This window comes from Amblyomma maculatum, chromosome 9, assembly GCF_055883805.1.
Source record: "Amblyomma maculatum isolate TAMU_Amacu chromosome 9, ASM5588380v1, whole genome shotgun sequence".
Taxonomy (NCBI): domain Eukaryota; kingdom Metazoa; phylum Arthropoda; class Arachnida; order Ixodida; family Ixodidae; genus Amblyomma; species Amblyomma maculatum.
Window position 1 is genome coordinate 121,972,615 of NC_139352.1, and position 24,519 is coordinate 121,997,133.

The following is a 24,519-nucleotide window of genomic DNA, read 5'->3' on the forward strand; positions in this document are numbered from 1 at the left end:
TTTCAGGATCTGCGGTTACTACCTGTCCTAAGTAGACATATTTGCCTACTACTTCCAGTACTTCACTACCTAATGTAAACTGCTGTTCCTTCCCGAGGCTGTTGAACATTACCTTAGTCTTCTGCCTACTGATTTTCAAGCCTACCTTTCTACTTTTCCTGTCTAGGTCATCAATCATTATTTGCAGTTCATCCCCCGAGTTGCTTAGCAAGGCAATGTCATCAGAAAATCGCAGATTACTGAAGTATTCTCCATCTACCCTTATCCCTAACTGCTCCCATTCCAAGTCTCTGAATACTTCCGCTAAGCAAGCTGTGAATAGTACTGGGAAGATCGTGTCTCCTTGCCCAACACCTTTCTTTATGGGAATTTTGTTACTTTCTTTATGCAGAACTATGGTTGCTGTGCAGCCACTATATATATCTTCCAGCACTTTCACGTACGGCTCGTCTACACCCTGATTTCGCATTGCCTGCATCACCGCCAAGGTTAATACTGAGTCAAATGCTTTTTCGTAATCAATGAATGCTATGTATAAGGGCTGGTCATATTCCGAACATTTTTCTATCACCTTGTTGATGGTATGAATATCATCGATAATAGAGTACCGTTCTCGAAACCCTGCTTACCCTTTGCTTGATTACATTCTAAGGTTGTCTTGATTCTATTAGCAATTACCTTAGTAAATGCCTTATACCTAACAGACAGTAAGCTGTTGGTCTAATTTTTAAGGTCCTTTCTTATGAATGAAGATAATGTTTGCGTTCTTCCATGGTTCAAGTATCGTCGATATCCCCCCCCGTCCTTCAACAAATCTGCAGTTATCTGATCCTCTCCAGCTGATTTCCCCCTTTTCATAGTTTCTAATGCTTTCTTGACCTCGTCCTTCGTCACTGGTGGAACGTCTGACTGCTTTTCCCTACCGCCAATCTCATTACAGCCCTGACTACTTTGGCTACTGTAGAGATCTGTATAGAACTCCTCGGCTACTTTGACTATCTTGTCCATATGCGTGATGACGTTGCCCGCCTTGTCCCTTATCGCGTACATCTGGTTTTTGCCTATGCCTAATTTCTTCTTTACCGCTTTAAGGCCTCTCCCGTTCTTCACAGCATGCTCATTTTTCTCCATGTTATACTTCCTTATATACACTAAAATCCAAAATATTCTCAGTGAGGGAATGGAAACATGATAAGGCATGCCACGAAATGATCGACACTGCATGTCACAGAACTTGTACCAAAAGTCTTGCTAGGGGTGGCCCAACCTCAGATTCAACAGAGTTTGAAGTCTACTACTTTGCACCAATGGTGAGCTGTTACTATTATGCCCAAACACAGCCTAGCGCAAGCTGACTGGAACTGTTTGCCCAGGTCTAATTACACCTCGATGGACTAGTGCTCGTGTTTTTGAATTTGTGCTGTGCCTCGTGGCTCTTATCCGAGTACCAAACCTTATGAATCTCTTACTGATCTTATTGGCTCCTCGCTTGTTTTGTATATTTGTTGCCTCAAACTTTAACGCCCTTTGTAAGTTTCATGGCTTTATTATGTTGCAAATGTCGTTTAGATTGTAAAAAATTGCTTTATTTTGGATAATTTTATCTGCTTTCTTCACTGCTATGTATGTATGTATGTATGTATATATATATATATATATATATATATATATATCTGAAGGAAAGAAGCCAACAGTCGGCGACGAGCACCCTCACTTCCCCTTCATTTATCTGCGTATATGTATGTGTATATATTATATATATATATATATATATATATATATATATATATATATATATATATATATATATATATATATATATATATATTGTAGTGAACTATGCGAGGATATTACGAAGATGAGGATGAACTAGGCGAGGATATCACAAAGACGAGGATAAGAACGACGAAGTGCCGCTGCGCTGCTCGAGCTCGCTTGTGGGGGCCTAGACTGGCTGTGTTCTTGTGTAGTCCGCCGTGCAACTTATAGAGGGCTATTATCCCTGTTAAAACACAGTAAAAACCCCCTTTCAATTTATTTATTTATTTATTTATATATATATATATATATATATATATATATATATATATATATATATATATATATATATATATGATGAGATTTATTTCAAAAACAACGGTTTATTTCGTAAATAAACCATTGTTTCCGTTTGTGAGCTCCTACCTCATATATTTCTTGACAAAGGCCGGACCTCGGCCGCAACCTCGGATTAAAGTTTACAGTTTTTCTACAGTGTGTCATCTCCTTTACGTATATATATATATATATATATATATATATATATATATGCTGCCCTACCTGCTTGGACCTAACCATGGTCTGCAGTATGTCTGTAAATGAAAATAAATAAAATGGAGCGGACCTGAGATGCATGTGCAACAACCCACCGACCTCACTTGCAAATGACTTGCACCCCCCCCCCCCCCCCCCCCCCTCAGCATGGCACGAAGTGATTACTCCCAGCCGCAAGAGGCAGGCAAGCAGGCTCCAGACATATATTTAGAAGCATCGGGATTGCGAAGTCTCCTTTCCAACATCAAGCCAAAAAAGCAAATTTGAGCGAGTGCATGGCACGGGCTGGAGGATTTAAGAAAAAGGAGCAGAAGCTGAAAAAATGCACAGCCGTCTTCCGTACCGAGGACGTGGCACCACGAAAAACAGCGTGAGGGCAAGCTGCCATAAACCCCCTCCACCTTCTGCTCGAAGTCTAGCCTCTCCCACAATTTGTCTGCACCAAGAGAAGCACCGAGTCTGTGTGTAGGGCGTTAACTCTTTTGTGTGCCGAACAGACCCTCACATCTTGAGGTTCCCTAGCTTCTGCCCAGAAAACCTGCCACGCAGACTGCAACACAAGTGACTAGGGCAAGGGAAGATCTTCAGAATTGTCAACGCGGTTTATCTGTGACAATCCACCCAACTAATGACCTCACTGGACATAGGCGCTGAAGGTGTGTTTGCTGTAACACCCTCCAGAAGCTACATAAGAAAACACAGCAAGCATGTTCATTTCCTACTAAAGGAGACTAGAACTTCAAGAACTGCTATTCTTCTAGTAGTAAAATATTAATGCACATGGCACAGTACAGAGTTATGTTAGAGCCAATATAAAAGGTGATCACTTGTGCGCTCGCCGAGTAAGACCAGTGCAGCTTACCGGAGAGGGTGGTCCCTTACCATCCAGTAAAAGTGAAATTATACGATGAAAGTAAAACTATACTTATTTTAATACAAAAACATTAAAGGCCCCCCCTCGTAAGGAGAAATCGATGGTGCAGTTGTTGCCGTTGTGAGCAAAAGGTTACAAGCACGTGTAGTTGGCGGATGAGATAGCGGAAACTCGTCGTTTTGTCAAGTTATGAGATCACATAAAACGTGCCAACTTCTTCGCCTTAGAGAGTGAGCAAAACTTTACTAAATGCATACGGATCTCTTCGCCTCTTCAGCTGAGGCTTCCGCCAGCTTACGGATCTCTTCGCCTCTTCAGCTGAGGCTTCCACCAGCTTGTGAGCTCTTGTGAGCAGGTAGAGCTGAGCCTATGGGTCAGAGCTGGCCAGCAAAGCCTCCCACTGCCTTTCACTTGGATTTGGAACCATTTGTATTGAAGTGCACTGCATTCCCACGTTATGCCGTACAGGATAAGGGTCCTTCCGCGCCAGGGGCATTCGTCTCAATGTCTTGGGATGCATCACGTGTCAATTAATGAAGGTCTGCAGCCGCCCGAGATCTATGACCTCCTCGTTGTTGAGCTTCTTATGATGTGGCTCCAGATATACTTTTAGCAAGCCTCTGTAGTGCAGCTGTAGTATTATGGTGTAGTCAGGGTCAAGCAGAATCAGGTCCTCTGCCGCAAGACTGTTGGGCACACGGTAGGTTGTATGTCCTCGGGCTGTACAAATTCCCCATGATCCCATCTTAGAGACTGGAGGCTGAGATTGGAACCCAGTTTGAGTTATGACACGCTGCCCTTATGCTGTGTAGGCACGTTCATGCGACTTGGTAAAAGTGTGGATTTACACCTATGCAGGGTGCTCTCCCGCACAATGTGGAGGCTTAAGGCTATGCTAATGAGCATGCGAGGAATAATAGTAGATATTAAAGAAGTAAGTAGGTCAGCGCGTGCAGTATGTGAACGAGGATCTGCAAGAGAAGTCCACAAATGGGAGCCATTAACGCTGTCATGCATGCCCCAAAGCAAATCTGAGTGAGTAAGCACATGGCACAGGCCAAAGGATCCAAGAAAAATGAGCAAAAGCCATAAAAACGAGCAGCTGCTTTCCGTATCGTGGTCACACCCCGAAAGAGAAAAAAAGATGTGAGGGGGCAAGCTGCCCTAAGCCGTCAGACATACCCTTTAAAGGGGTGCCGTGACGTTCGCCAGACCGCTAAATTCCAGCTTACCTCTGGGTTCTTCACACCTTCCCGATGCCCCAAAGCACAATCATTACGGCGAAATTGTAGCGTGTAATATTTTAATCCAGTTTTATAATCAGTGTTTTGGCACCGATGTGAGCGACACACGACAGCGAAGTTCGGTAACGGATATGACGTTTCCTTTTCACTTGGGTCGCTCGGGCACTGCTTCACTGATTGGTCGAGCACGTACATTAGATTTTACAATAGAGTGTTCTTGAATTTACTGTGCAGAAAATTAGTAAAAGGTGTTTTAGTTCCTCGTATGCTCTTCAAGTGCTTGTAAAGATAGCTTCACTCCCGCGGGCTCCTCAAATCTCAAGACAACTGACAACGTTCGGGTCTCAGAGGTCGGCAAAATCACTGGACAGTCGAAAATCACGTGGCTGCTCATTTCTGCCGACGCTCCACAGATGGCACAAGTTGTGTCGAGATCGCTCGTGAAGCGTGCTCGCCACAGCAGAGTCCGCAGCACTCCACAGCGGGACTCCGCCAGCAGCCTACTGCCCAAGGAGTTGTCATCTAGTCATTACCGGCAGATGACCTGCTTGCAGGCCCTGTACATGTACGTTATAGGCTTCGCCTCAGCTCCTGTACGCCACTTCTCCGTCTCCGCCTTCGCATTCTCATTTTCGAACTTTCACACAGGTAGCGCTCGAGTGGGCAGCATCAGCGATAAACGCCGGAGGAACGCCAAAACGGTGTTCCGGCGAGTTCCGCCATAATGCGGAAATCATTAGTGTAAATAAGGACTGGAATGCGAAACCCAACACCTCAGCAGTCATGCAACACACGTGGTTGCTGTTACCATGGTAACGAAGCTGCCAAAAAGCGCGGCTACAGGTTGAGTTGGACAGGCAACCATGGTGGATAGCGTCCTACGTCAGCAGAAACCTGAGTTTCTCATAGGTTCCGCCCAAGTCGGGCGCTGGGCGAGCGAAATGGGAGAGGGGCTCTCTATTACACCCAGCTCAGATGCGCTGTTCGCTTTTTCTTGTATTTAGAATTTTATAAACCGAATAACTCTTTTTTTTTCGTGCGCCGATTTTTGTAATTGTTTTTGAACTGACATCGGCACGGTGCAACGAACATAGAGGTGGGCTGGAATTAGCGGCCTGACGAACGTCACTGTGCCCCTTTAAGAGAACAGGGTAGGCAAATTTTAAAAAAAGATCTATTTTTTATTTTTCTGCAAACAAAAACCCCTATTCTATCCTTTACATAGTCCAGTCCGTCATTTACCGGCACGCAAAATATTTATTCCAAAACAGACATTTTTCGAAACAAGGCAGCAACCAGCCACGTCCTCTTTTGATACCTGCTTGTGACCTTCGCCTTTGTTAATCTAAAAAAAAAAGGAAAAGAAAAATTCTCATCAGTCTATTTTGTTCACATTCAGCGGGATGGTTGGCACTGATCCGACAACAGTGATAAGCTAGCTAGCACAATTCTTAGCCTAACAAATCACCATCATCATCCTGACTATACCCACTGCAGGGCGAAGGCCTCTCCCATATTTCTCCACTTAACCTAACAAATAATCAGATTTTTTTAGCCTAACAAATAATCAGACGCAGCCGGATTAATTGCAACTCCCGGCATTTTGTTCGTGCTTCGGTGTGTTTTTTTGTGGACAGCTGACATTTTCTTTATTCTGGAAAGCTGGATATTTAGCGCTCATTCAATGACGAAGACAAAGTAGTGGTCTAGGAGACTGTGCTTTCACAGAAAGAGGCACAAATCGATCAGCAATGACACTAAATCTCCGCAACACAATCCAGCGGCGGACACCGCGGTCACCGTCTGCATCAAAGCTTTCCCGCTCAGTGAGACGCATGAGACCATAATGGCAAAAATTTGTGACCGTAGCTGTGGCCTGATTGATATTAACCTTCTCTCGTTTGCCGTTGCCGAAAACTGTGCATGTAAAGCGCGCAGTGAGGATGTACAGCTGGTCAAAAATACTGCACGACAAGAAGTTGCTGGCACGTTCTCCCAGCAGTATGTAAAGTGGCTCTCAGTGACCCGGTTCAAGACATCTAGATGGAAAACATCGAGCAACGTGGCTCGAGTTGGAATTTGAGGTTATTCGAAATTCCTGCAGGGCAATTAACAGACCACTGGTTATGTGAAGCTGATTGACGGCGACTATACTTCATACTGAGGGCTACACAACAGGCCACTAAGGGGGTCTGGAGAGCAAGGCAGCTGGTACAGAAAAGTACTGATTATGGTGGTGACTAACATGCTGGTGGCTATTGAAAAAAAAATGCATCAGTATGTATTTCTAGAGTTAGTATTGTAATAAAGCTCTTTCTTCCACTTCAAGGGCAATTATTTGAAAACATGAAATTTTGCTGCATTTGACCCCTTTTTTCAGGAATTAAAGGTGATAGGGAGATAAAACTTTGAGAGTAATGAGTAAAGACTACAGAGTCTATTGAACTATGGTTATGAAAATTAGTGCAGACAATTTTAATTTAAAGGATATCTACTGCAGATTTTGGGTCTAAAATTTGGTAGGCCTAGTAAAAAAAGCAAGCAAAAATCCAGCATTCGGAAAATAATAACCCTAGTTCAGTATCATTACCTCAGATTATTGATTACAATGATACCAAGATGAATGTTCTAACCCCAGCAGATCATGAGAAAAAGGACCACAAGCATGGACTAAAATGAATGAGAGGAATTGGGCCTACCCTGTCCCTTTAAAGGAAACAAACATAGCCCCGAATTTCCAGGTTTTATATTTGTAACTTGTGTACTATGCAATAATTCCTTTTTATACATTGAATCATGCTCCAATTATTTCAGTGCCACAAAAGTCCCGTTAAACTGTTCTACTGCTGCTAAATCATGCACTCGTGCATGCAAGCTCTTTGTTAGCAATAAAGTGCCTGTCTTCACACCATATAAGTGGACACAATGCCTGGCCTAGCAGCTGACATTCCTGGGGTCAGTGTGTGAAAACTACAGCACTACAACAAATAACAGCAAGATAGCAAGAGCTGCAGTGAAATTGATGCACCGCGAATCAGACAATGTTTGTCCCTTCATGGCGGGATACCTAACATGGCAGTCAACATTAATGACATTTTTTTCTGTTTGTTAGTGGGCAATCGGAATTTGTAGTACCTTCCCTTATGTGGTACTTGCACAGAGTCACTACTCCTCGCGCTTGGATTCTCAGGCATCAGCAGTGTGGCTGCGGCAAGCTAGAGTTATCCAGAAGTGTAAACAATGTGGAGTTTTTGAGAACTTTTGTGGAGTGCACAGAAAGGCGGCTGGAGTTCTAGTGGACGCGAGGAGCAGCGAAACTGGTGAAATGCGCGGAGCCAGCGAGAAGTGCGGGAGGTCGGGCTGGACAGAGTGAAGTGCAGTTCAACAGCTTGAAGAGAAAAACCTATTTTTGTTTTTCTTTGTTTAAGCATGTTTTTTTTTTTTTTCATTATTTTTTGGGGGGATCAGATCCCTTGGTGTGATTGCCCATTGAAAAGGGTACAGCCACATCGCCATCAATTAGTAAATAGCTTCTTGACTGCGTTGATTACACAACTGGTAAATGCTTGACACTGGCGGTTACGAAATACAAAGCAGAAAGACACTAAAGGACTCGTGCACAGTGAAACGTAAAAAAAAAAAGCGATAGATAATAGCACATGCCGTAAGTTGCATGGCCGTTTAAGACAACACTATGTGGGAGTTTAAAGGGGGAACGGTATTCCGCCCCGTCGCCACTCCACGGATGCAACGTTCTCGCTAGCGACCCGCGGACGGGAACAAAGGGACAAGGACGGGGCCGACACAGTGCGTTAACACTCCACTGCTATTTATTGCACTTGCAAATAATACAGGGCATGCCGGCTAGCTATACATCAACAAGGTTTTCCTTGGAAGGGCAAGGCTACGTAAGAAGGGCTTTTGACTCACCGGCTGGGGAATGGGGGAGCGACTTCGGCGGCGGACATTTGCACGCGCCGTGAATATGGCGGCCGGGATGTCCCACATGCGCTGAATTCTTCGGACAAGGCCATACCCCGGCGTTTGCCGCGGGAGGCGGCAAGAGCGTGCGGTATTTACCGGTCGCTTCGCCGTTGGGAACCAGAAGATGGGCGGTCGTGCACGACGGGTCCTCCCGTGTGCGCGTGTACTCCGTGCCCGCTATCCCCCGGCATTTGCCGGGAGAGGCGGCGGGAGACTACCGCTCGCGCTGCCGGCTGGATCCAGAATCTCCTCCCTGTCGTCTTCTCGCGGGAACCCGCATAGACTTCTTGGTGGCGCATCCATCGTTGATTCTCCTTCCCCCAAGGGGAGACATTTACCTCCTCTCCCAGCCAGCGCTGCCACGACGCTCGGCAGAGTGGTGGTGACCGGTCGCGGCGAAGGAGAGGAAACTGGTTTTCCACAACTATCAGAAAGCAATTTGACCAATCTACAGCTTTTTAAGAAGCAAACCCAGGATGGGGGCCGAAAACCATCAGGCCCGTTATCTGCTGATCTACATTCAGGAACAGAATGTAAGCAAATACCTACTGAAGAACATGCAGTCACCTAAGCAGGATTACATCAACAGGCCTGGGCAGTGCATTAATTTTACATTGCGCTCTTTTGTAGTATGGGGGGGGGGGGGGGGGGTATTCACATGACATCAAAGCTGACATCAGTATGCAGCCGACGCCATCTTTGCATCCTGCTCTGACTAGTACGGTCGGCGACATGGCTGCTCCGAGTGCATCCGTTTTCTCAGTCACTCTACCTCATGCCAGCACTGATGCAATGAAGACTAAATCGGCATCATGAGTGACAGTTCGAATTATCTGCAAAGTCTGCGCAATGTGGACAGAGACCGGTACATGAGAAGAAAAAAAAAAGGACTGTGGCACCGACCCGTTTGCAGTCGATGCACAAGTGCACGGTGAGCGTCAACCTGTGGCCGCGCATAAATATGTGACATTCACGAGTTCCTTGTGCTATGGGCCTAGTGCGCTGGTATGGAGGCGCCACTGCTCCGGAACAAGTAGCGCCACCTCCCGCCGGCGCACCCATATGTGGTATGTCTGCTCGTCGGAGAGAGGCGGCGGAGTGAACGCGAAGTCTACTCTTCTCGGCAGAAACCTTGTTAGAAGAAAACGTTAGTCGGTCATTTCCTGCCTCCTGCCACACGCGTACATAACAGACACATGTACCATGTGTGTGTGTTGAAAAATAAACCAAAAGCAAAGCGAAGAAAGCCGCTACCCATTCATGCCAGACCCGTCTGGTAGAAGGCCGCCGGCGCTTTGGGCGCAGCGCATCGTCGGCGCGCGAGCGCTTCTGCTGGCGGCTCTACGAGTTTTTTTCTTCTTTGAAGTAGGAATTCGGAACCCGAACAATATGGTACTTTGAAAGTAAATACATAAATAAAGCAAAAACTAAGCCAGTGTGCAATGCGCAGCACTGGCTTTTCGCTTCGGTGGCAGTGTACGTGGAAACAGCATGCTAGACCCCCCAGAAGCGACAGCCGAGAGCTGGGCTCCGTTGGTCAATAGAAAGGCTTCTAAAAAAAAGTAAAAAAAAGCACGTCTTCCCCAAGACGGGACGAGCAGGCTGTATATGGAGATGTACCCTAAGGCGTCGGGCGTGCACGTGCTTTTTCGGCGCTAGGCATTTCTACCGTAGTTTTTATTTTCTACTCGATATGTCGAAACGAGTGGTGACGGTTCAGTGCGCGGAAAAACAGCCATGGCTGAGCAAGCTCCACAGCGCGTGCTGTTCGGGGGATTTCGGGCGATCGGGAATGTTGAGACTTAATTTAAGAATAACTGCTTGGTGCGCGGTAAGAAACGGTACGAAGCCAGCACGTGCATATGGAGTGCGCGGGGAACTTCACAGTGCAGAAGAGCGCTCGGATATCTTCAGAAAATGCGCTGCCGAAATGAAAACCGCCTTCTACGACGTCAGCTTGGAGGTAAGTTTTATTCGGCCCTTTCGGCATCTCTTCACCACATATGTAATTCATTTTTTTTCTTTATGTAGTTGTTGGCGAACCCACGCAATATCACGCGGATGCCAGTTGCGCCTGCAAGGCCGGGTGCCACTGTTAACGATGCGACACATTGCTCTCGTATGATTTCCAATGAAATCGCAAAAAAAACTTGATTTTCGATTGCTTCCCGAAGTTTTTTTTTTTATATAACTATTATGACACCCATAAACACAAGAGCAGATCGAGCTGTTAGTTTAAAATGACGTTTTCTCTTTGCGGGGAACCATGAACGTGTGGCAAGTCAGAAAGCGCGCACTCCTGCAATGTGCTTCGCTCTCCATGTCGTGCTTCTACGTCTTCTACGTCAGGCTAGGCTTCCCAAAAGCGAGCGCCGAGAACAGCTGGAAACTATCATTAGGAAGTCGTTAGAAAAAAAAAAAAGTTCCCGTTGGGCAGGAAGGCTCCGCGCTCTCTACAATACAGGCCGTGTCCGAAGGCCTGCCAGCTCTGGTTACAACAACTTTTAGTAGTTGTCACAACTTTTAGAGCTCAAGTTGGGTCCAGAAGTTAAAAAAAAAAAGACCCGTTTATTTTGTGATTTTCGCGTGCTAGCGATCGCTCGTGCATGCTTGAAAAAACCTAGCGTGAAGTACTGTACAAAAAAAAAAAAACGTGGGAAATGCGCAGCCTTAACGAAAAGCAATGGGTGCGATATGAGATTCGAAATGACTAAGTAAGTACAGGCCCTTGTTTCAGTCGGTGTTTATTTTTTTATTCTTACGGGGACCCAAAAAGAAATCGGAACACAGCGTCGGTGCTACCCACGGTTGCGGATCCAGACAGCCGCGTTTTACAGCGGCGCCTCCCAGACGGCGCCACATGTTCGGCCAAAGCTGCAGCGCACCAGGCCCATAGACTAGCTTTGTCACAAGAAACCAACTAAAAGGCTACAGATCACTCAAAGGACACAACTATGTTACAAGTGGCTAGTTAAAGAACTGCGGTTCAAGCAGACGAACTTGCGCTTTGCGCAATTACATGCGTGCCGTACATGCTTATCACAGCTAAACTGCTGAGCCCTCGTCAGATGTTTGCAACGTCTGTGACGGCAACGAAGCAAAAGAAGCCACTGCCACAATGATGGCCCCGGTGGTGCCACCTCGTTGCGTTGCAGGCTAGAAATAATTTTTTGCAACAAAACTCTTCAAATAATGTGCAGTTTTGGCCAAACTAAGTTTCACTTGTTAGTACTTATAAATATATTTATAGACAGACGTCAGCCTGAGATGCGGCGGCACTGGCAACAGCAGTGACTTTCGTGGTGTAGGCAAAAGCTCGGATCGTCTGCAGTGAATGCGTGGCGCTTGCTGTGTTTTCGGGCATAATTCCCGATATTTCTGTAAGCTGTGGTGCGGTTGGTTGTGCCAAAAGGCACAAAACAGAAAATAGCACCTGTTTTCACATGTTTCTTGTGGTCGGACACATATGAGAGCAAAGGGCTGCAGCGTTGAGCACGACAAGCAGACACTAGCAGACCCTTCGACGACGGATTGTATTCGCAGTTAACGTGCATAGCATTTCTGCATTGTCACTTGATTAATTTGTTCACGGTTGTTAATTGTTGACTGCTTTTCGGATTTGCGACGAATAGCATAATAACAGACACCTGCAGCTCGTGCACGTTCTGTACTATATCAAGTCATAAGAAACCAAGCTGTGAGTTCCATTCATCTGTGCCCATGTATATGTTCATACAGAAAAGGACAAAAGCTGCTGCAAAAATAACTGCTGTTACTTTGAACGGTCACTCCAGCGCGATATTGCCGAAACAGGCCCAAATTTGCAAAGCAGCTTTTCTCTGATATCACTTTCGAGAGTTTGAACGAGTGACTCATCACGGCCCTAGAAAGCGAGTAAACATCATTAGGATCCGGGCAAAGTCACACAGTGTTATTTCTCAGATTATTGAACTTCCTTTTCGAACTAATTTTGATGAAAGAAATAAATATCTACAAACAATGATCACTGATCAAGTAGCATATATTTAAGTACGGTATATATGGCACATGGAGTTTACTGTCAAAAGTGGAATCAGCAATAAGGGGTGCAGAATAAGCAGGATAAGATGGGATGCTTTCGAATAAAAAGTTTCCAAGTAATTAAAAAAGCTTAGCTGATTGTGCATATTTCGCTGCAAGCGATCGTGGAGAATGTTGCATTTGCGCTCATGCACCTCTCCTAAAGAGCAAAGAGAGCAAAATGACAGCATTCTTACAGGCCTTAATGCATATGTATGTATTTACACACACACACACACACACACACACACACACACACACACACACACACACACACACACACACACACACACACACACACACACACACTAACCTGTGAATGACCTTGGCTACGTCTGTAGGATGAAAAAGACAGGAAACGTCTTTTTATCCAGCATGATAAGACAAGCTGGCACAGCACGCACTAGGCGAATGTTACAAAAAACTAAAAGATTCAGTTCTTATTCAGTGAAATTCTGACTTACGTTGCTGGTATACTGAGCTAGAAATATGATTTCTAGTTCACTATAGTTATCGGTAATACTGTTCCTTAGAGTGAAAGTGCTTGCAGCAGAAAGCACATCAAAACAATCGTCATATGAAAAACATTTCCAGTCAGACATACCGTCGTCCTCCTTGCATGCGCTAGCAATAGGCCCAGAAGTTGAACAATGGTGGCTATTAGTTTTTCATATAAATTGCTCTTTCTATTCTTCACCAAACTTAATCAGTCACTACAATCGCCCACCGTAGCTGGGCACTGCTGAGGCCACAGAAAAGGAAGCCAATGCAGCGCTCTTCGCCAGAATTCCAGAAGTAATCGGCTGATAAAGTGCTGAACTACTCTCCAGGCATAAACAAGTCCATTTCTACACACAAGCGAAGCTTACGCTTCAGAATATTCACATGTGCGAATTGGTTTTGAAGGCGCAGTGTAGGCACGCTATGTTTTTGCCTACACCCTTGTTGCTGCCAATCACAGCACCACCTTTGTTTACAAACATGACGCTTGTCTATAAAGCTCTTCAAACCTTTTGCAAAACAACACTGCCCGCCTATGTTCCTTCGCCGAATATTGCTTCAGAGCCGACTCAGACGACGCGAACATCAGACTTCTGATCGAATGAGGCAGGTACGCTAAACACAGAGTTTGTCGAGCCTTCTTTTAAAGGCTTGGATTGCAGCAAAACCCGAGGATGTGTTGGCGACGCACTGCATGCGCATGGCTAGACAGAGTGATGATGTTATGTTGCCGCGCCGCTCTTTTACCTGGGATATGGTTTGCGAGTGCGGGAAGAGCAGTCGTACACAGACCGTGGCAAGAGGGAACATCCGGAAGATTCCAACCCAGCCCATTTTTGACAGATTTTGCATCTTCCATGATACTTGCGCGGTTGAGCCGTGCCAGACATACGCGACGTCACATCTGGCGGCAAGTTGTTTCATTCGGGCAGAGTCGTTTGTGTGTACTTTCGGAACCGTAAAAAAGGCGAGGTTGTTCACGCAGGTCTTCAGCTTCTGTTGCTTGCACTGTGCACGGCTGTTACAGTCTATGACAGTTCAATAAACCAAAGCTGCGGATGTCACTGCTTGTGGAACCGCGCGCGCGCACAACAGCACTTGATAAGTGTTTGCCCTGTAGTTTTGGTGGACGCAAAAATGGCCGACTGCGCCACAATTACCCACAATGCACTGCACACGGCGCGTTAGTGAATATACCCTATATGAGCTTGTATAATATAACTATGCAGGTATTAACAAATGTTACACAACACCCAAAGCAGCTAACAAGATTTCCAGATTCCAGCGTTCCTCATTTATGGTGAAAAAAAAAAAAAAAAATGCAAGACGAGGGTGCATCACGGGCCCTCGACCTGCGTGTAAAGCTTTTGCACCAACAAGTCACAGGTTGAGCGAGAGGTGAACAAAACATTGCACAACGTCTGCCTAGTTTGGAAAGCACCACGCGAGCGCGAGCGCACACACAGCAACGGTTCGGCATTCTCGTATGCATATCGCATCGCAAAAGCCTCCAGTTCCGTTCGGGGGTTAGTTGCGCTTGTAAACATAATTTATGAGAATTCGGCACTTGCACAAGCGCGCTTGCACAACGTGCGTCTCCTCAACGAGAGGCACAGAAACTACAATGTGGACTTTCTCACAAGCCTGTTGCATCTGCGCATGTAGCTGCGACAAAGTAGTATGAAGTAGGCTTTCAGAACGCCATCTTTGAGAGCAGGATATATAGTTAAACCCATCAGCGTTGATCGAAGCACCTCAATGCCTCAATCATGGAGCCAGACAGCAATGAATGAATGGCGCGGCATACTTCAGCCGAAAAGTAACGCCGCAGTAACGACGTTAGTTACTCCTTTCTGCCTGCTCAATGCGAACACGTTGCCACCAGTTTCATTCAGAACGCGCAAAAACAGACTAACAACGTCCAGCGCGGTCACTACAGCGAGTGTTGGAGACGCTCAATTTGAACATGCAACATGAAGGCAAGACAGCGGGCACACCGGCTCTGTCAAAAAAACGCTCTATTGCCACATATCAGGTACACAGATAGTTTGCAGGCGTTAAGAGGCTGCATAGTGATGTGCGCAGCTCGTTAAGAAAAAGTTCCGGGAATGAATTAGGCCTAACACCAGCCGGCTCGCCGCCACCAGCAAGGCCTACACATGCGCCGGGCAGCGCTCGCGCCCGGCTTCGCTCGCGCCCCGAATTCCACGCGCGCACGCAGACGGCCCGCGAGGCGGGTTCTGCCCCAAAGGGGCGCTCACCTTGTACGTGAGCTTGAGCTGCGCCGACGAGAAGTAGCGCGGCGGGTCGAAGATGGCGTATTCGGCGTCCTCAGCCATGAGCCCGTGGAAGCCGTTCTCGCGGCAGAAGGCGATCACCTCTTGACGGTGGTCGTCCATGCTGCACAGCACGGTGACGTTCAGATGCCGCAGTGCCATGCGCAGGCAGGTCCTCAGGCAGACGGGCGCTATCCACCACACTTTGGGCGGCGGCGTGGCCTTGGTCGCCACATGCTTGAGGACCTGGCCCACTTTGCGCCGCTCGGCCTGCTGCTGACGGTGCCACTCTTCGAGCCGCTGCGGCTCCAGGCTGCCGTTGAAAAACACGGCAAGCTCGATGTTGTTGTTCTGTATCGTTTGAATGAGCACGGAGAGGAACTGAACCATGCGATTCCACTGCCCGCCGCATACCCAGTCCGAGAAGTAGCCCCCGTAGAGCCGGTCTAGGCAGCACTCGCCGTCAACAACTAGGCACAGTCGGTTGCCGGCAGGCACCCTCGGGTTTCCGCGCCCGGTGCGGCGTACCGCAGCGTTGCGCGCAATCTTTAGCAGGTCCACGGGAACGCAGGCACCTGGGCAGTTGGCCTCGATGAACTTCTGGAGCGCTTGGATACCCATGGTTCGTTTCCAGGGTCGCCGATCACACAAACACTCACGCGCGCGCAAAGACGCGCACCGCAAAAACCGCACTACGGAACGGAGCGACGCGGTGCCTGGTGCCAGTAAGCGGCCATCTTGGCGACGGCTAGTCGACACCCCATGTGGTGAGAGCAATCTCCCGCCGCTGGGACTACACCCACCTTCGGCGGAGACTGTCGCTTCGCTGCGGCAGGGGCCGGAGCCTCACCTATCCGTTGTTTTCCACGGGCTGGGAGACGAGTCGAACGAAACGGATAGTGGCCCCACACTATTCACAGCACTTTACTTTCCTCCGATCACACGCTTGCGGAAAGAGTTGACAGCAGCTCACTCAAAAACCGCGATGAGAGACGCACGCACGACCGGCAGCGGGACGAGCAGGATCAAGTTCATTGAGCGACGCAGGAACGCCGGGGCGAGGGTAGATGACATTTACCGCCGGGGAAGCCGAGCGGGAATTTTGTAGTAGTTTTTGTTGTCCCTATCGCTCAGTCATGATTGGCCACATGTGTTGCGCTCCGACGAAACTTTCTGAGGATTGCGACCAATGCCTTTACGTTTTCTACTTATAACAAAAGCCTCAAAATTCCTCAACATTTTTTGTGTGTGTGTGTGTGTTGTCGACGCTAGCAGAAAACCTTTGTTTTTTCCTAGTTTAACTTACTTTTGTAAGGTGGCGCCACAAACAGTGTTGCACTGCAAGCAGTGACGCATGTGCTCTAGAATATTGGGCAGTTGCCTCTGTTTTTTGTGTCGTCTTTTTTGCGCATAGCCTTAATGGCATTAAACAACGTCGGTATACAGCCGCTTGCCAGACACTTCAACTTTTTTAGGCGAGCCCGTGCGGATGCCGCGCTCTCGTGTTTCCAGGAGACGTGTCAATGTAAAATGTTGCGCCTGCGTGAAAAACCCATTTCTCAAACTCCTCCCAGGCCATATCCTGCTCCCTGCCTTGGAATTCCGGGTGCCGTTTGTTGAAAAGGTAGGGGTATTCTTTAATTGCATTGAGAAGGTGCTCGATCGAGTACTCCGGGACCTCGCTGATTGGTGAAATGGTTTGCGACTAGTAGTCGCGCGACTGAAAATTCGAGCAGTGCCCGATCGGTCCGCGGCAGTCGCTTTTCGACCGATGCGACCATTTGCGACTGTCGCTTTTCGACCAAAACGGTCGCGCGACCGCTGCTAGTCGCAAGTGTGAACGGGCCTTTATTGGGCAGTGTGACGACCGGCGCCGGAGAGCGGGCCGCTTTTGCGATGACAAGAACCGATTCCCGCGAGAGGGCGCGACGTGCAACAGGGGCGCCACGTTCGCCGCTCGGCGCGTAGCGGCCGCGGGATAGCGGGGGTACAGAGGAGGGTTGCGGTTCTCTTTGGAGCGATTTTCAGACGCTACGCAATTAGTGTGATAAATAATAAAGAGGCTACTTATTCCAGGTGCTTAAACTGATCCCTGCCATTCTTTTACGTCTATCGGGAGACATCGTGACATCGTGCACGCTTGGGTACGTAGTCCTTCGGAGCAGCGCGCGATGTTTGAATCGCTATCTGAAACTCAACATTTCTTCCTGCAGACAGTTACATATCGTCCAGATGAGCGATTTGTACTTAATGTTTGCAATGAAGCGTGGTGTTTTGCATTCGTTCTTCCCGTAAGGGAATAAAGGCTGCTGCCCAGGAGTGGTATTAACACGCGAAGAAAAACAGTGTACATGCGAATCAAAGCTTGTGCTTCGTAAGGCCTCTTTAGGATGTGGGGGCCCACGCTACATATCTCTAGCGCCCGTGGCGCGCCGCGCTTCCAACGGCCGCACCACCTTCCCAAGGCTCCTTGCGCGCTGCCGGTTTCCCTCTCCCCGCTCGTTCGGGGATAACCGGTCCCGCGCGAGGGGTCTATAAAGGAAGGCTCGTGCCGCCGTCTGGCCTTCTTGGTTCCTGGCTCGTCACTCCCGCTTCTCCCCTGGCTCTCTCCACGAGAACGACCCGCAGCCACCCGGACGACGACCCCGGACGGCCTCGACGACCCCCGCGCGTAACGTGAGATAAAGAATGTTTGTTACACGGCCCACTGTGTGTTTTGTCGTGCGCATGCCTCGGGCAGAGGAATCGCCCACAACTGGCGCCCAACGTGGGGCTGAATTAGCACCCATGTGGACGATTTTTCTGCCAACGTGGCAGCGCTCGGCAACACGACGGGCCGGTCCTTTGTATGTTAGGCACGACGCCATTTTGAGTTTAGGGCTATCGTGTGTGCAGATGACACGGAGTGTAGTATAGTAGCGTTTGTACAGTGTTTTATTTTGTTTTGGGTTATGTGTGTGTTTGTTAGTGTCGGGCGGTTTGTGTTTTAATTTTTTTTTTGTGCATATGTTAGTTTTATGAAGTGTTTAGCCTTTGTGACTAGCCTCTTGATGCGGGCTAGGTGGTAGTCGTGCGCGTTTAGGCTCCCGACCGGCCTTAGTTGTTGAGTGAAATGCCTCCGAGAAAAGACGTGCCAGATAGGGCCGCCGCTTCGGACGCCAGTGCGTCCGGAAGTGAGGTAAAGGACGCGGTAGAGTCTGTGCAGGTTACCGATGCGGCCGCCTTGATGAGGCAGATGAACGAGGTGTTGTCGGTGTTCGCCCTTCAGCTCGGTTCGGTGGCTAGCGCCAACCAAGCCACAGCTGCGGCGGCAGTCTCGCGTCCGCGGATAAATGTAGAGGTTCCCTCCTTTTCCGGTTACACGGACGTAAAGTCAGTCCACGAGTTCCTGCAAGAACTCGAGGATTATCAGACGGCACTGGGTTCCCCAGACGACGTGGTGCTAGCGCAGGTAATCCCCGTGGCACTTGTTGAGAGCGCGGCGCGGTGGAGACGCTGCCAGCCGGCCTTCCAGTCGATGGCAGACTTCACAGATCGCTTCCGCGCCGAGTTCTTGCCGCCCGATTACGAACGCCGGATGCTTGAGGAGCTAGCGTTGCGCACACAGCACCCAGAGGAGAGTCTCCTCGAATATGTACGCGCAATGCAGGAGCTCTACAAGAGGGCAGATCCCACGGCAACCGATCTTGAACAGGTCGCGCGCGTGATGAGGCAATGCCATCCGCGCTTCAAGCCGTATTTGCGGGGACGTGGTTTTGCAAACCTCGAGGCCCTAGCACAGGAAGCGAAGGTAGTACAGGCGGATTTACTCGCTGAATTGCGCTACCAGCCACCCCCCAGGCCAGCCGAATCGCTAGAGCCGCGATGCGCCTGGGCCGGAGGCCAGGACTCCGCGCCGCGCGCCAGGGGCGCAGACGTAATGACGATTGGGCAGGAAAGGCCAGCGGAAGGCTCCGATATTCCTCGCGCTCTTGACCCGTACGCGTTCGAGCAGCGGCGTCGAGCTGGGCTCGCCAGCGACGTCCGCACAGGCGCGGAGAGAGGGGAAAGACGTCCCCAACCGCTTCGTGGAACGCGGCATCCCCCGACCGCGCGGCAGGTGAACGATCGGCTTTGCTGGAATTGCAACCAGCCGGGCCACGTGGCACGAGAGTGTCAAGCAAGGCGTACGCAGGGAAACGCGGACCGCCGGCGGCCATAATTGGTGACACCAGCCTGTCGCCGTCGGCGGGAGAATTTCGTGGTAACCACGGCGGACAATGGGAAATGTACTCCCACGCCGCGTCACCGGGCGACCGCCCCGGGGGCGCAGAGGCTTTTGTCCCCCTTGCCTGTAGAGCGCAAGGAATGTTGTCGCGCTCGAGCCCTTTTATGCTAGTGCGGTTAGTTGGTCAAAGCTACTCGGCACTCGTTGACACGGGCTCAACTCTGTCATTGGTCGGTGATGATGTTTTCGAGGCCTGCCGTAGATGTAACATCCGTGTAAGGCCAGCAGAAACCCCTTTGAGCTTAGCAGCAGGGACAACAAAAGCAGAGGGAGCGGTGCGTCTGGTCCTGCGTTTTGACGGCAGGAAGCGGAGGCATCGTTTCGTCTATCTGCCCGGCTTAGCCATACCAGTTATTCTGGGAAGAGATTTTCTTTCGAGTGAAGGCATTGTGCTTGACATGGGGGAGAACGGCTATCGCTACAGCCCCTTCACCCCTCTCATTCCCTTTGTTAGCGCGCCCAAACAGGAATGCGTCGCTGAGCGAGCGAGCGTTCACGCTTTTGTGGCAGAGGGCTCCCCCGCGACACTAAATGGTAGCCCATTAGAAGCAATTATCGCGTCCTTCTCAGGAACCGGTAGTCAGCGCCGAAGGCTTGTGGAAACTTTACTCCCGTTTTCGGATTGCTTCACAGAGAAACCCGGCAGAACCGACTTGCTTCAGCACGAGATCGAAACGGGTGATGCGCGTCCTTTCAGATGTAACCCGCGGCCGTTAAGCGCGCATAAGAGACAGCTTCTCGACAGCGCCCTTGACGAGATGATAGATACCGGCGCGGTGAGACCCTCACAAAGTCCCTGGGCGTCCCCAGTGGTTCTAGCGCCAAAGAAAGATGGTTCGGTCAGGCTGTGTGTTGATTATCGAAAGCTCAACTCACTGACGCCTACGGTTGCGTACCCTTTCCAGTCGATCGAGGCTGTGATGTACGCGTTAGGGAACGCAAGGTTCTTCACAGTCCTGGATGCAAGCAGAGGGTACCTGCAGATTGAGGTGGCGGAAGGTGACATTCAGAAAACCGCATTCACCTGTCACCGCGGGCTCTTCGAATTTACTCGACTCCCGTTTGGTTTGTCTAATGCACCGAGCACGTTCATGCGATTGATGGACATCGTGCTGGGCGATGCAAGGTTCAACTACGCGATGGCGTACCTCGACGACGTCGTGATATTCTCACAGTCGTTCGAAGAGCATCTCATTCACTTGAATTCCGTTCTTGAAAGAATGAGACGTGCGGGTATAACGATCAACCCAAAGAAAGTGCAGTTGGCATCGAAGAGAGTGAACCTCTTGGGATTTGTGGTTGATGATGGCACTTTGAGACCGAACGATGACAAACTGCAGGCAATTTTGAACTACCCCTGCCCGACGGACGTGAAAAGCTTGCAGAGGTTTTTGGGAATGGTTGCCTTCTACAGACAATTCATCCCTAGTTGTTCAGAGCTCGCTAGGCCGTTGAACCAGCTGTTGCGAAAAGGCTCGAAGTGGGTCTGGGGCAAGGAACAGAACGACGCTTTTGTTGCCTTGGCTCGCGCGATAGCGAACACCGCTAGTTTGCGCCTCCCCGACCTGAACAAGCCGTTTGTCTTGCAGACAGATGCTAGTGATGCCGGTGTAGGAGCAGTTTTGTTGCAGGAACACGAGGGCAAGCTGCGCCCTGTCGCGTTCGCTAGCCGCACGCTCACATCAGCGGAGCGGAATTACTCCGTGACCGAAAAGGAATGCCTGGCGATAATGTTCGCATTGTCAAAGTTCGACATGTACCTAGACGGAGCGGTTTTCACCGTGCAGACAGATCACCAGGCACTTTCGTGGTTAAAGAGGCTGAAAAACCCCGCAGGCAGACTCGCGAGATGGGCGCTGACGTTGCAACGTTACGCGTACGCCATTGAGTACCGCCGGGGCAGCATGAATAAGGTGGCCGATGCGTTATCGCGCGCACCGTTGAAGGCTGGCAGAAGCGCAGAAGAGGCGCAGACCAGCATTACTGGAAGCGGCGTCGCCGCTAGTGGAGAGGAGGAGAGGGCGGACGCGAGTGTCGCGCCCTGCGTAGTTAAAGAGAGAAAGGAGGTGGACAGAGTTGCCGCGCTGTGCTGCGAGAGAGAGAAGGCGCAGCAGCTGGTGGCGGCGACTACTCGCCTGCCAAGAAGCGAGGCAGAGAGAAATCTGTCATGGGGAGTAGCGGTCAGTAGGGAAGAGCTAATTGAGGCCCAGAAAGCAGACGGTCTATGCCAGCGGGTGCTGAAAGAGCTAGCGAGTAGTGCAGCTTGCACCGGGAACGCTGAGGGCAAGTACGACGCGTATCTGCTGGGCGATGACGGCTTACTGCTCCGCTACATCCCCCAACTTGACGAGGAAGAGGCGATTGCATCCCCCTTCCGAGTCGTGGTCCCGAGGAAGTTGCGGAAACGATTCCTCCAGTACTTCCATGACTCAGCGCTGGCAGGCCATGGCAGCGGCAGCAAGACTTATGACAAGTTATGCCGTGTCGCGACCTGGCCAGGTATGAGAAAGGATGTGCTGGGTTACGCCCGTACATGTCCTGTTTGCCAGGTAGCCAAGCCTCGGGCGGGGAAACCCGCTGGCATGATGAAGCCGGTAGTTAGCAACTATCCGTGGCAAGTGGTCGCGTGCGATATCATGGGACCCCTCCCTCGCTCCGCGCGCGGACACCAATATATCCTGGTAATAACGGACCACTATTCCAAGTGGGTTGAGGTTTTCCCCCTTAGGAAGCTGGTGTCAGAACGGATTTGGGAGAAACTGTTGGAGACATTCACTCGTTTCGGTTTCCCTTCCGACTTGATTACAGACAATGCTTCGTATTTCACAAGCAAAGTCTTTGTTGATTCCTGTCGGGCGCTTCAAATCCGCCACAGGAAAACGAGTCCCTACCACGCTCAGAGCAACATAACCGAGAGAGTGAATCGGAATGTTAAGAGTATGCTGGTTGCGACGACCGAGCAGCACAGAGATTGGGACGCACGGCTGTCCGAACTGGCTTTCGCCACTAGAACAACCGTGAACAGGTCGGTGGGTATGACACCTGCTTACTTGAATTTTGGGAAAGAGATCGCTTTTCCGCTAGAGAACGCCCTACTTGACGCGGCGGGGCCCGCGCCCCCTCCGCTTACGCAGTACGCGGCAAAGCTTCGCGAGCGCCTTGAGGCAGCGCAGCGCGCGGCTCGTGAAAACCTCGATGTCGCGCGCATGGAGCAAGCGGATCAGTACAACAAAGGTCGTCGTCACGTCGTTTTCAACACGGGCGACTTGGTACTGAAAAGAACGCACCCGCTTAGTAACGCAGCGCGTGGTTTCGCCGCGTCGCTAGCGCACAAGTGGGTTGGACCGTTCGAAGTTACGGCACGGACTACGCCCCTCACCTACCAGCTGCGGTTGTTGGCGAGCGGTGAAACCGCTGGTCCGGTGCACGTCGCAGACTTGAAAGCTTACCACCTTCGCAAGGACGATAACTGCGAAACGGTGGAAGCTCAAGGCGATTCAGCGATCTCTCCCCCGGGAAGGCGAGCACGTAGTGGCACGGTTTGCAACCGACGCTACAACCTGAGGACCAGGTAAAACCCGTGCTTCTCGTCTAACCCCTCTCTGCCCCTCACAGCATGCCACCCAGGCGGTATCCCGGCGCCCGGATCGAGGGCACCCACCAGGTGCACAAGCAACAGAGGCTGCGCCAGCGGCCTGGAACGAGTGGGCGCGGTGCCCATCGTCACCGGCCTACCGGCCCGGAGAAGCACTGGAGAAGCCCCCCCAGTGATTTGGGACACGGAAAGCGTTCGGGGGGCCCACCCCCAGGCCTGGAGCCGCAATCCAAGCGGCACAGGACTGTGCGGCACACCGCCACCTGGACCACGGTCGCCGACGGGGCGGCGGTCTCCTACTGCGCGGGGTCCAGGTGGCGAGACCAGGCCCGGCCTCTCCGCGGAGAGGCCGCGCAGTCGGTGCCCCTGCCGTTCCGGGGCCTTACCTTAGAGGACCGGGACAACGAGCCCCCGGCCCACTATACAGAAGAGGAGCGCGCAGGCCTGTGCGGTCTCTGCGGCACCCTGCTTGTGTGCCGCGCCGTCCACGAGGCCGGGGCGCTGCATAGGAGCCGTGCAGAGGCGGCGGAGCGGCTGCACCGGGCAGTGGTCGCAGCGACCGCTTTGGCAGCCGGACGGCCCGTCCAGAGGGGCAGCCCGGAGGAGGCAGCCTTACGCCTCCTTCAATCGAGCCGGCCTGAGCTGTTGTCTCCGGCGGCGGAGGCCATCATCGCCCAGGCGCGGGCAGGGTCCCCAGCGCCCCCTTCGGTCTCCACGGACGTCAGCCCGGACCCGGACGATTTGGATCGCCTGCTGGCGGACTCCGGGTCGGACGCTGAGGGGGGGGAAGATGTGGGGGCCCACGCTACATATCTCTAGCGCCCGTGGCGCGCCGCGCTTCCAACGGCCGCACCACCTTCCCAAGGCTCCTTGCGCGCTGCCGGTTTCCCTCTCCCCGCTCGTTCGGGGATAACCGGTCCCGCGCGAGGGGTCTATAAAGGAAGGCTCGTGCCGCCGTCTGGCCTTCTTGGTTCCTGGCTCGTCACTCCCGCTTCTCCCCTGGCTCTCTCCACGAGAACGACCCGCAGCCACCCGGACGACGACCCCGGACGGCCTCGACGACCCCCGCGCGTAACGTGAGATAAAGAATGTTTGTTACACGGCCCACTGTGTGTTTTGTCGTGCGCATGCCTCGGGCAGAGGAATCGCCCACAAGGAACACCTATTTTTTACAAACCTTATTTACGAACACCTGCTTACATTTTGCAGCTTGCGCTTATTAATACATAACAACGTTTATCTTAAATCGCCAGTAATAATATATCTCTTTAATAGGTGCTCTTTATGTGCCCTAATCACCGCTTATAGAAATTACAAATACAGAGTGCGAGCAAAACACATTTATTCACTACCGTACTAATTTAAAGCACTACGTGGTATTTACCGGCAAAAAAAGAATAAACAAG

General features: G+C 50.5%; 2 protein-coding genes across 6 annotated transcripts in view; one reads left to right on the plus strand and one right to left on the minus strand.

Annotated features, from left to right (window-relative positions):
* The window catches only part of LOC146180285 (constitutive coactivator of PPAR-gamma-like protein 1 homolog), a 105,702-nt gene extending 89,241 nt beyond the window's left edge, over nucleotides 1-16,461 (minus strand). The window contains exon 1 of one of the 4 annotated variants that reach the window (XM_084579497.1): nucleotides 15,237-16,461. In XM_084579497.1, the coding sequence (XP_084435623.1) occupies nucleotides 15,237-15,872 (636 nt within the window). In that variant the 5' untranslated portion in view covers nucleotides 15,873-16,461. The remainder of the gene's footprint in view (nucleotides 1-15,236) is intronic. The other 3 variants (XM_084579496.1, XM_084579499.1, XM_084579498.1) reach the window with 3 other exon arrangements.
* A 124-nt stretch (nucleotides 16,462-16,585) lies between these two features.
* LOC146180286 (uncharacterized) lies at nucleotides 16,586-24,260 on the plus strand. 2 transcript variants are annotated; one of them, XM_084579501.1, is made up of 2 exons: nucleotides 16,586-17,395; nucleotides 23,134-24,260. In XM_084579501.1, the coding sequence occupies exon 2, from the start codon at nucleotides 23,135-23,137 to the stop codon at nucleotides 23,930-23,932; it is 798 nt and encodes a 265-aa protein (XP_084435627.1). In that variant the 5' UTR covers nucleotides 16,586-17,395; nucleotide 23,134; the 3' UTR covers nucleotides 23,933-24,260. The 2 variants fall into 2 exon arrangements, with proteins under 2 accessions (XP_084435627.1, XP_084435626.1); XM_084579500.1 differs by having other exon boundaries at nucleotides 16,586-16,875.
* The last annotated feature ends 259 nt before the right edge of the window (nucleotides 24,261-24,519 follow it).

Excerpts from the sequence above, each read along its gene's own strand:
- LOC146180286 (XM_084579501.1), top strand. The coding sequence starts at position 23,135 with ATGCCACCCAGGCGGTATCCCGGCGCCCGGATCGAGGGCACCCACCAG.